The sequence below is a fragment of the Erythrolamprus reginae genome, chromosome 7 (assembly GCF_031021105.1).
Source record: "Erythrolamprus reginae isolate rEryReg1 chromosome 7, rEryReg1.hap1, whole genome shotgun sequence".
Lineage (NCBI taxonomy): Eukaryota > Metazoa > Chordata > Lepidosauria > Squamata > Dipsadidae > Erythrolamprus > Erythrolamprus reginae.
In genome coordinates this window covers 73,316,891-73,336,281 of record NC_091956.1, presented here as the reverse complement: position 1 = coordinate 73,336,281, position 19,391 = coordinate 73,316,891, and the positions used below count along the sequence as shown (strand labels likewise).

Below are 19,391 nucleotides of genomic sequence, written 5' to 3'. Positions count from 1 at the left end.
CATGTGACCATCTTGCAATTCAATGAGGAAGCCAGATTCGTGTAACAATCGCGTTGCTAACACTTTCAGTTACTCACTTAACAACTAAGGCAAGAAAAGTCATAAAATGGGGCAAAACCCACTGAGCAAAGGTTTCATTTAATCACAGAAATGTTGTGCTGATCCTCCATGCATGCATATTTTGGAATTTTTCACATTATCATTACCTAAGCATCTTGGGTCAAAAAAAATTGTCTTATTGAAAATAAGACATTGAAAAGAAAAAGGAAGTTTATGTAACCCTGAAGAACAAGAGGCAGTAATTGTTATTGTTATACTTCCCATAGTTGATTAAGCCAAGGAAGAGTATGGGCGTCCTTATTATGTCAGACTGAAAAAAATTTCCCAGAGAAATTGCAAGTACCTGAAAATGCTTGATTGCAAGTCTCCACCCTGCTAGTACGGCTCAAGGGAAATCTTCACGTCAGGCCAATCTGGTTCAATCCAGACACCCTGCCAACTTCCTCACACAAGTAACATTTCCATTGTCTCCAATCTCCCATTTTCAAGTCTAAGATCAAACCCCATAGAAAATCCTTTCAATTCTTCAGTTGAACTTTTTTTAAACCCACTCTCAACACAGCCCTGGATGTCTTAAGTACTTTGCAGTTTTTGTTTGAAGCCTTAAAAACAGTAGTCTGGAACAAAAAAAATAGTTTTCAGGACATTCTACTGCAGAGGTCTTCAAACTTGGGAACTTTAAGACTTGTGGACTTCAACTTCCAGAATTCTCCAGCCAGAAGTCCAGTCCAGAAGACTTAAAGTTGCCAGGTTTGGGGACCCTTGTTCAATTCTGGGAGTTGAAGTCCACGAGTCTTAAAGTTGCCAAATCCCCAAACCACATCTCAGACATCAACAAGATATTTCACCAGAAGAGCCCTTCACTCCTCCACTCGAAACAGAATCTCCTATGAAAATAGACTAACAATCCTGGGCCTAGAAAGCCTAGAACTACGGCGCCTAAAACATGATTTGAGTATTGCCCACAAGATCATATGCTGCAACATCCTACCGGTCAATGACTACTTCAGCTTCAACCACAACAACACAAGAGCATGCAACAGATTCAAACTTAATACGAACCGCTCCAAACTTGACTGTAAAAAATATGATTTCAACAATCGAGTTATCGAAGCTTGGAACTCACTACCGGACTCAATTGTGTCGACCCCTAACCCCCAACATTTCTCCCTTAGACTCTCCACGATTGACCTCTCCAGGTTCCTAAGAGGCCAGTAAGGGGCATACATAAGTATGCCTTTCGTCCCCTGTCCAATTGTCTTTCCTTTCTCTGACTTATCATATATATTTTCTTTCTTTCATATATCCTCTCCTCTAAGTTCACTTTTACCCTTATATATATTACTACATGTCTATTTTTCTTCCTATGTATTTGTATATTGGATGAATGAATGAATGAATGAATGAATGAATGAATGAATGAATGAATGAATGAATAATCCAGCCACCTATGCTGACTGGAGAATTCTGGGAGTTGAAGTCCACAGTCTTAAAGTTCCCAAGTTTGAAGACCTCTGCAGTAGAATGTCCTGAAGTGTTCCCTATTTTGAAGGATGACCTGGAGATTATTCTATCACCTACCAATCCCCAGCCAATTTCACGCTCAAATTAAAATGTTACAATGTTAATTACCCATCCCAAAGCTTTCAATAGTTTAGATTACAAAATTTTACTAAGCACGCTTTCCAACAGTATAGAACCAGAACAGAAATATTGCAACACATCACGCCAAGACTAAGTGTGAAAAAAGATCTTGAAGTGAAGCGTCCATAAATCAAATAAATAAATAAAAATGTTTATATTCCATAACTATCTACTTCTTCTACAACTGTTGCTAGTTACATGCTTATAGTTACAAACTGGGAAAGCAGATTTGTGTGTGAAATACGTGGGATGGCCATACTTAAAAGTAATTTGCAATTACAATAATCAGACAGCAAACCTAGACAACACTATGTTTTACTGACTGAACAGGATTTTAAGATCCAGTTTTATGAATTAGACATATGTATGCAGTTATAATGCATTATGCAATTAAGACACATCCCACAATAGTTCTGGCAATATTTCTACATACCTACAAAACATCAGGGGGGAAAAACAGAAGTGAAAATCTTGTAGTGACTTTATAGAGTTACATTCCAGGCAGTTAAACAAACTAGTGCATCCATAATATGAACTAACTGGTGATGAAAGATGAACGGTTCTATTAACAATCTAGACAAACAGGAAATAAAATGATAGCACAGCAAAAAATTGAATCAATCCAACTAAATGCACGCATTGCAGAACATAAAAACGCAGTCAAAAAAGGAGAAAAAACTTCCTCCCTTTTCCAGCACATTAAAAAAACAGGACATGAAATTGACTTCGAAAAAACTAAATTACTCTCCAAAACAGAACACGTATATAAAAGAATAATCATGGAAGCCGTAGAAATAGAAAAACACCCCCAGTATGAATAAACGTGATGACACGTCCCGCCTAGCAGAAATTTGGAAACCAGCCCTAAACAAAAAAACATATCACAATCATCACCATGTCAATCCTTTAACTAAATGTGATTCCACCAACCAATCAAATCATTAAAACACAGCCACCCAATCTATTTGCTACATTCAAACCAAATCTCCACCCCCACCACTATTTATAAGGAACAAATGGCAGTTGCATGTGATCCCTTTTCTTCCAAAATTCAAATCAGAATTTTCATATTTTATGACCTCATTCCACAACGGAAAAAATATTTTCTTCTACTGAAGACTTCTATTTACTTCTTGTTCGTAGACAAAATTCTTACTGTAGCCATTAACTGTTCTCACTTGAAACTACAAGAAATTTATAATTATAAAACTCAATTTGAGAAGTTAATTCTGGACATTCAGCACTATTATTATTATTATTATTATTATTATTATTTCAGTACAACACATCAAACGAGATCACTATGCTGGATTTCGTATTTCATCATAGTGATCTTGTTTGCTGTGTAGTACTGACATAATAATAATAATAATAATAATAATAATAATAATAATAATAGTGTTGAATGTCCAGAATCAACTTCTCAAATTGAGTTTTATAATTATAAATTTCTTGTAGTTTCAAGTGTGAACGGTTAATGGCTACAGTAATAAGTATTATTATTATTATTATTATTATTATTATTATTATTAATTCAATTTGTAATCCGTCCCTCTCCGCAGACTCGGGGCGGCTCACAGCAGTGATAAAACAATATACACTAGCAAATCTAATATTAAAAGTCTAAAATAACAAATCTAACATTAAAAATCTAAAAGCCCCATTATTTAAAAATCATACACACAAACATACCATATATAAAACTACATAGGCAAGGGGAGATGTCTCAGTTCCCCCATGCCTGATGGCAGAGGTGGGTTTTTAGGAGTTTACAAAAGGCAAGGAGGGTGGGGGCAGTTCTAATCTCTGGGGGGAGCTGGTTCCATAGGGTTGGGGCCGCCACTGAGAAATCTCTTCCCCTTGGTCCCGCCACCTGACATTGTTTAGTCGACGGGACCCGGAGAAGGCCAACTCTGTGGGACCTAACCGTCCGCTGGGATTCGTGCGGCAGAAGGTGGTCTCGCAGATATTCTGGTCCGGTGCCATGAAGGGCTTTATAGGTCATAACCAACACTTTGAATTGTGACCGGAAACTGATCGGCAACCAATGCAGACTGCGGAGTGTTGGTGTAACATGGGCATGGGTATCTAATGCATCAACACCCTTATCTAATTGTTAACTATCTTAAAAGGTTAATACATGCAATTGTTAAGTGCTTTCCCAATATATGGAAAAGTATCCTATTTAGCCTTTTTTAGGCATACAATATGCAAGTATTTATTTATTTATTGGATTTGTAAGGAATCAGCAATATGTACAGTGTTATGTGGAGTTACAGCTTTTGCAAATCTACTGGGCTTTCTGAAAGAACTTCTGCCCTCTAAAGGCCCAATTTTCTAATCATGGTTCAGAAACTGCTACAGGTAGCAAACTGATTTCAAAGTGAATAATTTGCTTGCAGAAATATTCCAGCCAGATGAAGAAATTTTTATTGATTTTCCTCCTGTTTTTCCACTGAACCAGGGAGTTCCTATCTCTCTTCCAGCAATAATTAAAACATGGATTCAACATATATACACATACGTTTACACACAAGCACGCACACACATATTTATGTAGCTAGTTTTGGATTCATTATTCAATTGCTTGATTAGAAAGGTTTTGAGAGCCCAACTTAGTTTTATCCCTGATCATTCAAACATTCTCTTGACATCAAGTCACCCGAATGGCATTCCTGAACAAACAAGGCACAGGAAACAATATGTTGCAGCTGATAGCGGTATCCCAATCACAGGACTGGCAACGCACCCTGACTAAGAGAGCTATCGGGCACAGCAATTACACAAATATGTGCATTCTAGAACTGGAAGTGAGTTAACAGGTGGAATATTTTAGTGTGATGCCCAATTTATTTTTGCACACACATCTAGAAAAATCTTGCCACGTTTTTCTAGATACTTTCAAAGATACAAGCATTAATATTTGTAGTTACTTACTGGGTGACATTATCGCTTTGAGGAATATAGCAATTATTGTAAATATGTGCACGTTTTGTATTTCTGACAGCAGAGAATAGCTTTGTAACAGACCTGACAGGTGCAGAAACAAATAGAAACAGCTTAACTTGCACAATAGAGAGGGCCGTGTAGTTTTGCATATAGGGTAGAAAAGAGAAAGACATTTTAAACAAAGGCCTAAGTAAAAGTGTTATTCTTGAATCATAGTGGGTATTAAAATGTTTGCTATTATGACTTAGCTGGATTATATCTGTTGTGAACTTGTCTAAGTTGTTCATTTCTGCTTGTGATACCTGTCAATATTTATTATTATTATTATTATTATCAATATTATTATTATTTATTTATTAGATTTGTATGCCGCCCCTCTCCGTAGACTCGGGGCGGCTCACAGCAATAGTAAAAACAATATACAATAGCAAATCTAATAATTAAAATATCTAAAAAGCCCCTTATTTAAAAACAAGACAAAAACACAAACATACCACGCCTAAACTATATAGGCCAGGGGAGATGTCTCAATCCCCCCATGCCTGACGGCAGAGGTGGGTTTTAAGTTTACGAAAGGCAAGGAGGGTAAGGGCAATCCTAATCTCCGGGGGGAGCTGGTTCCAGAGGGTCGGGGCCGCCACAGAAAAGGCTCTTCCCCTGGGTCTCGCCAGACGACGTTGTTTAGTCGACGGGACCCGGAGAAGGCCAACTCTGTGGGACCTAACTGGTCGCTGGGATTTGTGTGGCAGAAGGCGGTTCCAGAGATATTTTGGTCCGATGCCATGAAAACCTGGACATTTATATTATATAATTATATTTTAAATTATATAATTTATATAATTATATAATTTCTCCCAAAGTGCTCTCAAAAACATGTGTAGGAAACTTGAGCCAAGGAAAATGAAATTTGGTACACACATAGCCCAAGATGAATAATCAACACACTCAAATTTGGCACTGAATTGTTGAGTCAACTTCTTAAATTTTTTAAGGTTGATGAATATACTAGGCTATCTACACTAGCAGGTAGACTGTTCTATAACATTCTTTACTAATCTATGTTAATAATTGTCAAAAATTTACCCATACCGTAGTATAATTAATATAAAATAACATAATAATGAAATGAAGTACAGAACTGGGCAGGGAAGTAGTCCTATGAATCTCCTTGCCCTTACTTTTTATGTCTGCAGTACAAACCAGCACAAGATTTAATATTCAAGACTGGAAAAAATAAGTATCAGAAAGGGGGAAAACATAAATATATATTGCATCTAGCCTTATCCGGTGAATAGTAATCTAGTTATGAGTTTCATTGAGATGACCAATACAACACAGTTGACAAGCTCCTTAAATTGAAATTAAATTTAAATTTATTTATTTAATTTATTGGATTTGTATGCCGCCCCTCTCTGTAGACTCGGGGCGGCTAACAACAGTAACAAAAAACAGCATGTAAATCCAATACTAAAACAACTAAAAACCCTTATTGTAAAACCAAACATTCATACATGCAAACATACCATACATGAATTGTAAAGGCCTAGGGGGAAAGAATATCTCAGTTCCCCCATGCCTGACAGCAGAGGTGGGGTTTAAGGAGCTTACGAACGGCAAGGAGGGTGGGGGCAATTCTAATCTCCGGGGGGAGCTGGTTTCAGAGGGTCGGGGCCACCACAGAGAAGTCTTTTCTCCTGGGCCCCGCCAAACGATATTGTGTTGTTAGTGGGACCCAGAGGAGGCCCACTCTGTGGGACCTAACCGGTCGCTGGGATTCGTGCGGCAGAAGGCGGTCTCGTAGATACCCTGGTCCGGTGCCATGAAGAGCTTTATAGGTGATGACCAACACTTTGAATTGTGACCGGAAACTGATCGGCAACCAATGCAGACTGCGGAGTGTTGGTGTTACATGGGCATTTTTGGGAAAGTCCATGATTGCTCTCGCAGCTGCATTCTGCACGATCTGAAGTTTTGTGAAGAAAATACTGATAAAATTCCTTCAACAGGTCAATCGAGGTTCTAGCAGTGAAATATTATATACACATTGGCTGCTAGTGAGCATTTACTATAAGTCAAAGCAAGACATGCGAGAAAGGTGTGAATTTAGATAGACTTCCTTCCCTGCATCACTAAAGTTTAACACATAAATAACATTTCCTGTAGATTTGCAGGCAAAACAGGACATACGTGACTTTTTTTGCTTGTTCGAAGAAAGAAAACCTCTCGAGGCAAAGTAGAAGGTAAGAAAAACAGGCTCTCCCTATTTCTATAGACATTTTGAGTTTTTAAATCTTGATTTTGGGCGGCGGGTGGAAATCATAAGTACAACCAAGAACAAATTGATTGCTTCATTTAACAAGTATATGCAAAAAAATCCACAAATCTATCAACGGATTATTCAAAACTATGGAACAAAATGAAAGTGTTCGGAAACTTCAGATCGTGCAGAATGCAGCTGCGAGAGCTATCATGGGCTTCCCTAAATACGCCCATGTCACTCCAACACTCCGCAGTCTGCATTGGTTGCCGATCAGTTTCCGATCACAATTCAAAGTGTTGGTTATGACCTATAAAGCCCTTCATGGCATCGGACCAGATTATCTCAGGGACCGCCTTCTGCCGCACGAATCCCAGTGACCAGTTAGGTCCCACAGAGTTGACCTTCTCTGGGTCTCGTCAACTAAACAATGTTGTTTGGCGGGACCCAGGGGAAGAGCCTTCTCTATGGCGGCCCCGACCCTTTGGAACCAACTCCCCCCAGATATCAGAGTTGCCCCCACCCTCCTTGCCTTTCGTAAGCTCCTTAAAACCCACCTCTGTCGTCAGGCATGGGGGAATTGAGACTTTCCCTCCCCCTAGGCCTATAAAATTTATGCATGGTATGTTAGTATGTATGATTTGTTTCTAAATTGGGGTTTTAAATTAACTTAAACATTAGATTTGTTTACATTGTATTATTATTGCTGTGAGCCGCCCCGAGTCTGCAGAGAGGGGCGGCATACAAATCTGATTAATAAATAAATAAATAAATTTGAAACATTTTTCATTTATTTACAGAGTACCTTTTTGCTATAATTCACCATGATGAGATTGCAAAAAAACACCCTGTTCTTTTGGGGTTGGGAAGAGCTGATCATTCTCCAAGTTCTATTATATCCACAAGAAATGTACTTGAATGAAAAGTTTTAGGATCCACAGAACAATAAATAAATAAATATGTTAAAGGGTTAAATAAGGTTCAGGAGGGAAGTGTTTTTAATAGGAAAGTGAACACAAGGGGACACAATCTGAAGTTAGTTGGGGGAAAGATCAAAAGCAACGTGAGAAAATATTATTTTACTGAAAGAGTAGTAGATCCTTGGAACAAACTTCCAGCAGACGCGGTTGGTAAATCTACAGTAAATGAATTTAAACATGCCTGGGATAAACATATATCCATTGTAAGATAAAATACAGGAAATAGTATAAGGGCAGATTAGATGGACCATGAGGTCTTTTTCTGCCGTCAGTCTTCTATGTTTCTTCTATAAAATAATTCACTATAGTTTAGCAGTTAGGATCTTCCTTTCAGTTACAATTATAGGTTATAATAAAATCAATAATTTCCTTGAACGTGTGAATCATCAACCTTAGATACCAAAAGAAATCTATAATTATTTTAGACTAGAAGTAGGGTTTTACACGAATAATTATTCCTTCTGAAACTAATTAAAATCAAACATATCATACAGAAAATTAGGATAGAATTCCCCCCCACTGCTGGCTGATCCTTTATTCATCATCAGAAAAATATGTAGCAATGAGTTTCATGTCAGCGATCTTAAGTAACAGCGTAAATTGTACTTCTACATGTCTTGAGGCCATCAATTCGCTGAAGACCTCTGTACAGAAATAAACAAACTTTGCCACTAAAAAGTCTTGTGATATCACACTCTTTAAAGATTTTGGACCAGAATACCTCCGGAACCGCCTACTACCGCACGAATCCCAGCGGCCGATAAGGTCCCACAGAGTTGGCCTTCTCTGGGTCCTGTCGACCAAACAATGTCGTTTGCCGGGGCCCAAGGGAAGAGCCTTCTCTGTGGCGGCCTCGGTCCTCTGGAATCAACTTCCCCCGGAGATTAGAACAGCCCCCACCCTCCTTGTCTTTCGCAAGTTGTTTAAGACCCACCTATATCACCAGGCATGGGGGAACTAAGACATCTCCCCCAGGCTTATTATATTTCATGTTTGATGTGTATGTGCTGTATGGTTTTTAATTGTTGAGGTTTTTATATATTTTATTATTAGATTTGTTCCATTGTTATACTGTTTTTATTACTGTTGTGAGCCGCCCCGAGTCTTCGGAGAGTGGCGGCATACAAATCTAATAAATTGAACTGAATTGAATTGACTTTGCCCAAACTTCACAAGACTACACTTAGCTTATAAGCAAATACCAAAACTTCTAAACTGGCCCGCCTTGCTTCATTGGAAAACTATTTCTACCAAATGTGGGAATTCGACGTTTAGGAATACAGGTTCTCCCTGACTGACGATGGCAATTGGGACCTGGATTTTCACCTCTAAGCAATGTGGTCATAAATCATGCTCATATCATTTAGTGACAGCAATTCCCTTCTGTCTTGGGAGACCAGTGTTGACTGAATCCTATGTTGATTAGGCAAGGTAAACTCTTGTTGACTTTCCCCAACAAAATCAGTGGGAGAAATGGCAGGAGGTTTGTTTGTTTGTTAGAAACATAGAAGACTGACGGCACAAAAAGACCTCATGGTCCATCTAGTCTGTCCTTATACTATTTCCTGTATTTTATCTTAGGATGGATATATGTTTAATCCCGGGCATGTTTAAATTCAGTTACTGTGGATTTACCAACCACATCTGCTGGAAGTTTGTTCCAAGGATCTACTACTCTTTCAGTGAAATAATATTTTCTCACGTTGCTTTTGATCTTTCCCCCAACTAACTTCAGATTGTGTCCCCTTGTTCTTGTGTTCACTTTCCTAAACACTTCTCTCCTGAACCTTATTTAACCCTTTAACATATTTAAATGTTTCGATCATGTCCCCCCTTTTCCTTCTGTCCTCCAGACTATACAGATTGAGTTCATTAAGTCTTTCCTGATACGTGACCTGGACTGGTCACTTAGTGTCTCGTCATAGGTCAAGGGCTACCTGTTTTGCTTTCTTTCATGCCTGCTCTTAGGCATTACAGATCTCTGGGAATATGGACATGAAATTTGCGCTTAATAAAACATAAACTCTGAAAATACATATTAGGTTCAAATAATAATGTTGATGGTTCCCAGGGATTGACATTATTTGTGTACAGCTTTTGCACTTTTATTAGAAAGACAAAAGTAATTCACGTTAATATCTGAAGAATTACATTACTGACTGGTAACATATCAAAGAAATGGATGAGTAGTCATTAGGAGTAGAAAGCGGCTTAATGACAGGTAATCAATCAATCAATCAATCAATCAATTAGTAATCTTTATACACAGCAGGGTGAATTTATTTGAAGCAGAAACAGGCCCAGTGAACTCAAGGGCTAAGATTATATTTCCCATATTGTTCATATTGAGGACCTGTATACTGCACGAGCCAAAAAGAGGGCGGGTAAAATATTTACTGACCCCTCGCATCCTGGACACAAATTGTTTCAACTCCTACCCTCAAAACGTCGCTACAGAGTACTGCACACCAAGACAACTAGACACAAGAACAGTTTTTTCCCGAACGCCATCACTCTACTAAACAAATAATTCCCTCAAAACTGTCAGACTTTCTACTAAATCTGCACTTCTATTCTACTAGTTTTTCTCATTATTCCTATCACCCATTTCCTCCCATGTTGACTGTATGACTGTAACTTGTTGCGTATATCCTAAGATTTTTATTAATATTGCTTCTTCATTGCTTATTTGACCCCTATGACAATCATTAAGTGTTGTATCACATGATTCTTGACAAATGTATATTTTATTTTATGTACGTTGAGAGCATATGCATCAAGACAAATTCCTTGTGTGTCCAATCACACTTGGCTAATAAAAAATTCTATTCTATTCTATTCTATTGAAATGGTGAAATTTAACTGATCTCTAACAGAAATTTTAAAACAGTTCCTTACCTTATTTTCCTCCAAAAATTTCAATTTAACTGATACATCATTGCGCATTTTGTCATATTTCTCTTTATGTGTTTGAAATAGTTGTTGGGATTGCTCTATCTTTGGCAAAGTATTAGCATCGCGGGGCCCAAGATTAAGTTCTTCTAGATCTGTACGGTAAGCATCATATTCAATCCTGAGAATAAAATAATTAACATGCACAAATATTCAGTGAATTGCAAGATTTAATTAGAGAGCTAACACGGAACAGTGGTTTTGGTGCTGGGCTAAACATGGGGAGACCCCATTTAGACCCAAGTTCTAAATCGTTATTAGGAAAATCAATTGAAAGTTATGTATCATATTTTGAGATTTTGTTGGGGACAACATGAATCTAGTAAAAAGCAAACTTCATTTTATATCACAGTTCTAAAACCTTGTAGCGACAAAAAACTACACTACAGTGCTGTCTCGATTTTCGCAAGTTCGAACTTCGCGAAAAGTCTATACCACGGTTTTTCAAAAATATTAATTAAAAAAATACTTCGCTGTTTTTTCCCCTATACCACGGTTTTTCCCGCCCAATGACGTCATATGTCATCGCTAAACTTTTGTCCGCCTTTAATAAATATTTTTTTAAATAAACTTTAATAAATAAACATGGTGAGTAATAATCTGAATGGTTGCTAAGGGAATGGGAAATTGTAGTTTAGGGGTTTAAAGTGTTAAGAGAAGGCTTGTGATACTGTCCATAGCCAGAAATAGTGTACTTACTTCCGCATCTCTACTTCGCGGAAATTCGACTTTTGCGGGTGGTCTCGAAACGCATCCCCCGCAAAAGTTGAGGGAACACTGTATTGTAATGTATACTCTTGGTCAAAGACTTTTGTGATTGAAGCAGCCAACAAATGAATAAAATGAAAACTTCAAAAATCTGCCATACCTGTATTATTCACAAATTACAAAACTTTTATTGATTTTAACAGGACGGCTTTAGAATACATCTAAATTCCGATCCAACACAACACTGGAGTAAGAAGTAAATTCATTGTTCAATAAATAATAAAAGAAAAAAAAAAGTAAAATAAATACTAATATATAAGACATTACCTGGAGTTTTCATACTGCTTCACCGTCATTAGGGTATCCTCAATAGTTTTATTTACCAAAGTGTGGACACTCGCTATAAAAAAATTAATTGCGCCAAGCAGAGTTTCACCATTTTTAGCAAGCAGTTTCTGTGTGTCTGCATTGTATCCAAATTCCTCCTGTTAATATATAATTTTGGAATACTTAATTCTTCTTTATTGAATTGTGCTGACATTATAACAGTAATCAAGGTATTTTAATCCCTAATATGAAAGCAACCCAGTTAGCTTACTGGTTTGCAATATGTCTGTCTCATGGCAACAACAACAACAACAACAACAACAACAACAACAACAACAATAATAATAATAATAATAATTTATTAGATTTGTATGCCGCCCCTCTCCTTAGACTCGGGGCAGCTAACAACAATGATAAAAACAGCATGTGACAATCCAATAATAAAACAGCTAAAAACCCTTATTTATAAAAACCAAACATACACACAAACATACCACGCATAACTTGTAATGGCCTAGGGGGAAGGAATATCTCAACTCCCCCATGCCTGGCGATAAAAATGAGTCTTGGGTAGTTTACGAAAGACAGGGAGGGTGGGGGCAATTCTAATCTCCGGGGGGAGTTGGTTCCAGAGGGCCGGGGCCGCCACAGAGAAGGCTCTTCCCCTGGGCCCCGCCAAACGACATTGTTTAGTCGATGGGACCTGGAGAAGGCCCACTCTGTGGGACCTTATCGGTCACTGGGATTCGTGCGGTAGCAAGCGGTTCCGGAGGTAATCTGGTCCAATGCCATGTAGGGCTTTAAAGGTCATGACCAACACTTTGAATTGTGACCGGAAACTGATCGGCAACCAATGCAGACTGCAGAGTGTTGGTGTGACATGGGTATATTTAGGGACACCCATGATTGCTCTCGAAGCTGCATTCGGCACGATCTGAAGTTTATGAACACTTTTCAAAGGTAGCCCCATGTAGAGAGCGTTACAGTAGCTGAGCCTCGAGGTGATGAGGGCATGAGTGACTGTGAGCAGTGACCCCTGATCCAGATATGGCCGCAACCGGTGCACCAGGAAAACCTGGGCAAACGCCCCCCTTGCCACAGCTGAAAGATGTTTCTCTAATGTGAGCTGTGGATCGAGGAGGACGCCCAAGTTGCGGACCCTCTCTGAGGGGGTTAGTGATTCCCCCCGCCCCCCAGGGTGACGGACAGACAGATGGAATTGTCCTTGCGAGGCAAAACCCACTGCCACTCCATCTTATCAGGTTGCATGGAGTCGCCCATAGAATCATATCAGATCAGGGGGTCCAATTCACCACCAGGAACTGGAGATAATTCATCCGCGCCATTAGATCCACCCAAGGACTTAGCTCTGCATTCCACCCTTCCACAAATGGAGCAGTTGAGAAAGCTAATTCCCTGTAGTAATAATTCATATTGGGATGCAATGTGGAAGGCAGGCATTACTGGGTTTATTTTCATTAAACTACCATTTAATGGACCCAATGTCTTTACCAGTAGGACTGAACATAAATGTAGGCATTTCAGCAGAAGATAAAAAACAATTAATACAAATGAAATCTTACATGGAGTTCTAATGACTTCAAACTTAAGTCTGCAAAAGCCTCTCCAAGCTGTCTTTGAGTATGCACCATCTGGGAAACTTGAGTTGATAGAGTTTGCGCCAGTTTGAGGACATTCTCGTACTTCTTTTTGTTCTCCCTCAAGATTTCAATTTGAGCTTCTAACTCAAGGTCTACGGTTCGTGATCCCCGGCCCAGCTTCTCTGAGATTATTTGTCGAGTGCACTGTAAAATTTGAGAGAGAAGCTTAAATTAAGTTTTTCAGCTTCTCACCAATACAGATTATGTAATTTCTGACAGTCTCAAAAGGGGTGAGCAGTGTGATCGGGCAGTAGGAAAAGCAAGTAGGATGCTTGGCTGCATAGCTAGAGGTATAACAAGCGGGAAGAGGGAGATTGTGATCCCCTTATATAGAGCGCTGGTGAGACCACATTTGGAATACTGTGTTCAGTTCTGGAGACCTCACCTACAAAAAGATATTGACAAAATTGAACGGGTCCAAAGACGGGCTACAAGAATGGTGGAAGGTCTTAAGCATAAAACGTATCAGGAAAGACTTAATGAACTCAATCTGTATAGTCTGGAGGACAGAAGGAAAAGGGAGGACATGATCGAAACATTTAAATATGTTAAAGGGTTAAATAAGGTTCAGGAGGGAAGTGTTTTTAATAGGAAAGTGAACACAAGAACAAGGGGACACAATCTGAAGTTAGTTGGGGGAAAGATCAAAAGCAACATGAGAAAATATTATTTTACTGAAAGAGTAGCAGATCCTTGGAACAAACTTCCAGCAGACGTGGTTGGTAAATCCACAGTAACTAAATTTAAACATGCCTGGGATAAACATATATCCATTGTAAGATAAAATACAGAAAATAGTATAAGGGCAGACTAGATGGACCATGAGGTCTTTTTCTGCCGTCAGTCTTCTATGTTTCTATGTGAATTATTTATAAACATCATTCAGGTTCCAGAGTCATTATAAAAATATCCTAAAAATATTGCACTTGCTTTTAAAAAATTCTCTACATACCTTCTTACGGTTTAACTATTTTAAAGAGTGAGTTCATCTAATATAAGGAAAAAAAAGTTGTGCTGAAAATCAACGGAACAAATTACTGATAAAATCTTCTAGTAATAAATGCATACACAGTTTCCAAGTCACTAAAATAATATGTTGTAGGTCATAAATATGAACACATTTCCGCCCTAAATCCCATGGGATTTGGCAGCATAGAAATCAAATAAATTAAATTTGAAATATGGGAAATATAAGCTGCACCTGATTTAAAATTCGACATATTTGGTTGGTTACTGTATTTGACAGCAAAATATGTAGTTCTAAGCACTGGCTAAAAGAATCACCCACTTCTGTAGGACATATACTATCAAGACACACTTTTCCACAGCCATTCTGTCTTATTAGGTGAAGTTCCCCATCCAGGCTCCTGTAACCTCCAGGTACCATGACAAGGTAGCCACAAGTAAGTATGAGCAATGAAACAAGTTTCAGCTATTCAAGAATTGTCTGGTGAATGCTTAGAATGACCCCATGTCTCGTTTTAACTGATTTATTTTAGGGCTACTCAGTAACATAGCTTTTTTTGTAATATCTCAATGTTTCATTTGAATCCAAGGAAAGTGATCACAGGTGTAAAAATAACCACAGAAAAATAAACTATAGGAAACAAATTACAGTGATACCTTGTCTTACAAACTTAATTGGTTCCAGGATGAGGTTCTTAAGGTGAAAAGTTTGTAAGACGAAACAGTGTTTCTCATAGGAATCAATGGAAAAGCGATTAATGCGTGCAAATTCACCCTTTTTGCAGCCGAAGTGCCTGTTTTTGCGCTGCTGGGATTCCCCTGAGGTTCCCCTCTATAGGAAACCCCATCTCCGGACAAATGTGTTTTTGCAATGCTGCAGGGGAATCCCAGCATCGCAAAAACGAGTGCTTCGCTGGCAACGGAAGTCCGGGGGTGGCGTTTCCCAGCGAAGGGAGCATCAGTGAAATCACAGCATCGCAAAACACCGAAGTCCTCGAAACCACATCTCTGGACCTCTGTGTTTTTGCGATGCTGCGATTTCACTGCGGCTCCCTTCACTGGGAAACCCCACCTCCGGATTTCCGTTGCTAGCGAAGCACCCGTTTTTGCAATGCTGGGATTCCCCTGCTGGGATTCCCCTGCAGCATCACAAAAACACGGAAGTCCAGAGGTGGAGTTTCCCATGGAGGGGAGCCTCAGGGGAATCCCAACAGTGCAAAAAAGAGTGCTTCGCTGGCAATGGAGGTCCGGAGGCGGGGCATCCCAGCGGCAGCGGTAGGTTTGTAAGGTGAAAATAGTTTGTAAGAAGAGGCAAAAAAATCTTAAACCCTGGGTTTGTATCTCGAAAAGTTTGTATGACGAGGCCTTTGTAAGACGAGGTATCACTGTACTTCCCTTGCTAAATACCACTGCTGCAAAAAGTTTCTTCCTATTGAATTACTGTAGCAGAGAAAGATTATTATTTTAACTGCACATCAGCCTTCAGGGTGGAAAATGCAAAATTTTATGGCAGGTGAAATGCCTGGATCACTTGGCTCCTGCAACAAAACTAATACAAACCTTGTATGTATTTAAACTCCATTTTCTTACAAGCTCCAGTTTTTCCATAGCTGGGTTCTTTACTTCTTCTGCTAGAACAACGGGTCCGCTTTTCTGCTGAGGTCTTGGATTGCCTATTTGGAAATCACAGGTGAGTGAGTCAAAGCTTATTTAGAGCTCTATAAATATATTAGAGAGAGAGAAGGAAACTTTATTTTCAGCATCGTCCTAAAGAAAATAGCACAATAATTTGATTGTGGTAAAATCTGAAAAAATGAACATTGCTTGCATTTAAATCGTAGCTAGCAATACATTAGAATGAAGCAACTGCAAAATATTCTGCTGGATTCTCAAGTTTTGCATTAACGCACAATTATTTATTTATTTGTTTGTTTATTTATTTATTTATTAATTATTTGTTTATTTATTTATTTGGCTTATATGCCGCCCCTCTGTGGACTCAGGGCGGCTTACGACGTTTCTATAAAAAAGATACACTATATAAACCATTTCTACACCAATTAATAGAATAGTTAATTGAAAAATTATCTTAAAACTAATCATTAAAATTGAACAATCACATGTATTCTATCACATCCAACAGGTTTACTGGGCAGAGGCTGGGGTCTAGTGACCCCAAGCCTGACGACATAAGTGTGTTTTCAGATTCTTACGAAAGGCAAGGAGGGTGGGGGCAGTGCAAATCTCTTGGGGGGGAGTTGATTCCAAAGGGCCGAGGCCCCCACAGAGAAGGCTCTTCCCCTAGGACCCACCAAATGACACTGTCTAGTTCAGTGTTTCCCAACCATGGCAACTTGAAGATATTTGGACTTCAACTTCCAGAATTCCCCAGACAGCAATGACTGATTCTTAATGTAATATTAAAGTATTATGGCTCTATTTTTGGCAGTATATTGTTGATTCCAAAATAGTGTACTTTAATACTCAATATTTTTTAACAGGTAAAAGTAAAGGTTTCTCCTGTCCAATCGTGTCCGACTCTAGGGATAATCTCCATTTCTTAGCTGAGGAAATCAGTGTTGTCTGAACAAACCTTCTGTGGTCATGTAACTATACACCAAGATACACAGAAAGGCCTCGTTCCCACCAAAGTGGTACCTATTTATGTTGCATTGCATGCCTCTGAACTGCCAGGTTGGTGGGAGCTGGGGAAAGTATTGGGAGTTCATGGGAGATCTTGAACTGCCGAGTCATGGCGCCCGCTGCCGATATTGTTTAATATCAACATAAAACTGGTGACTAAAATATCATCAATATTTAAAGAGAACCTAGTCGCTTCCTTTTTTTCCATTTTATCAGAAAGACTAGGTGCTTTGAAAAAAAAGTTTAGGTATGATGGCAGACACAAAAGACACCAATAATCCAGATTGTCATAGATGGTTTCTCTATTCATGTAATTAATAATTTAGTTTGGGAGTGTCTGAATTCCATCGAAAGCAGTACAGTCATACCTTGTCTTACGAACTTAATTGGTTCCGGGAGGAGGTTCGTAAGGTGAAAAGTTTGTAAGACGAAACAATGTTTCCCATAGGAATCAATGGAAAATCGATTAATGTGTGCAAGCCCAAAATTTAACCCTTTTCCAAGCCAAAGCACCCGTTTTTGCACTGGTGGGATTCCCCTGAAGCTCCCCTCCATGGGAAACCCCACCTCCCGACTTTATGTAGCGAAATCCCAGGAGGGGAATCCCAGGATCGCAAAAACGGGCACTCCGCTGGCAACGTAAGTCCGGAGGTGGGGTTTCCCAGCGAGGGAAGCCTCAGCGAAATCGCACCATCACAAAAACTCAGAAGTCCGGAGGTGAGGTTTCGAGGACTTCCGTGTTTTTGTGATGGTGCGATTTTGCTGAGGCTTCGCTCGCTAGGAAACCCCACCTCCGGACTTCCGTTGCCAGTGGAGTGCCCGTTTTTGCGATCCTAGGATTCCCCTCCTGGGATTTCCCTATGGCATCGCAAAAATGTGGAAGTCGGGAGGTGGGATTTCCCATGGAGGGGAGCCTCAGGGGAATCCCAGGATCACAAAAACAGGCGCTCCGCTTGTAACTGAAGTCCAGAGGTGGGGTTTCCCAGCGGCGGCGATAGGTTCGTAAGACAAAAAAAGTTTGTAAGAGGCAAAAAAATTCCGAACCCCGAGTTCATATCTCGAAAAGTTTGTATGACAAGGGGTTCGTATCACGAGGTACCACTGTATTTCCCAAATTGATGATGTCTAGATGTTTCTGATTATAATTCCAATCAACAATGACTAGGTCTTTTAAGAAACACAAGCAACACAAAATGCCCACAAGCCTAGGACATTTGGAGGATTCCAATTTAGAGACATCTGGAGAATGTTAAATCCAGCAGGCAAGGAAGGCACAAGTTACTCTTAGTAGCAGTTTGCAAACCCTTTTGTTTGTTTAGACTGGAGGCCTTCAAACTTGGCAACTTTAAAACTTGTGGACTTCAACTCCCAGAATTCTCCAGCCAGCATAGTGTTGAAGCCCACAAGTCTTAAAGTTGCCAAGTTCTGGGATCTCTGGTTTAGATTAATATATGTTATAGAGATAGCCTAACTGTAATAACTCACATCCTGGTTACTTTTAACTTGACACCTGTCAATGAGATTATACTACAACATTGCTTTGCCATTTCAAAGGTTTACTTAAAACTTTTAAAAGTTTCTTTCCCAAATGTGATGAATCAAATAGAGTCAAGTGTGTGTGTACAATATAGAATATTTTGGTGGTTGACATTTGGATAGCAGCACATCCAGAAAAGCTTGCCTGGCAACTATATTATAAACTTTTCAACACCAAAATAATGTTAGAGAAGTACAAATCATTTTGAACACCAAACAAACAGTTTGAATTGGAAGACGTTGCTCTGAATACAAAACTAGCTATCAATTCTGCAAGTATTCATTGATTTGGGCTTGAAATACAGTGTTCCCTCGATTTTCGCGGGTTCGAACTTTGCGAAAAGTCTATACCACAGTTTTTCAAAAATATTAATTAAAAAATACTTCATAGTTTTTTACCCTATATCATGTTTTTCCCCGCCCAATGACGTCATATGTCATCACCAAACTTTTGTCTGCCTTTAATAAATATTTTTTTAATAAACTTTAATAAATAAACATGGTGTGTAATAATCTAAATGGTTGCTAAAGGAATGGGAAATTGCAATTTAGGGGTTTAAAGTGTTAAGGGAAGGATTGTGCTACTGTTCATAGCCAAAAATAGTGTATTTACTTCCGCATCTCTACTTCGCGGAAATTCGACTTTCGTGGGCGGTCTTGGAACGCATCCCCCGCAAAAATTGAGGGAACACTGTACTGCAATCTAGT

The 19,391-nt window shown here is 39.1% G+C and overlaps 1 protein-coding gene across 6 annotated transcripts in view; it reads right to left on the bottom strand.

Annotated features, from left to right (window-relative positions):
• ARFIP1 (ARF interacting protein 1) overlaps positions 1 to 19,391 on the bottom strand; it is a 63,058-nt gene that overhangs the window by 6,696 nt on the left and 36,971 nt on the right. For all 6 annotated transcript variants that reach the window (XR_011559638.1, XM_070757830.1, XM_070757831.1 and 3 more), the window contains 4 exons: positions 16,065 to 16,177; positions 13,461 to 13,682; positions 11,878 to 12,035; positions 10,789 to 10,963 (listed from right to left, as the gene is read on the bottom strand). Coding sequence is in view for 5 of the 6 variants with exons in the window: in XM_070757830.1 (XP_070613931.1) it covers positions 10,789 to 10,963; positions 11,878 to 12,035; positions 13,461 to 13,682; positions 16,065 to 16,177 (668 nt within the window). In the remaining variant the exon portion in view is untranslated. The remainder of the gene's footprint in view (positions 1 to 10,788; positions 10,964 to 11,877; positions 12,036 to 13,460; positions 13,683 to 16,064; positions 16,178 to 19,391) is intronic.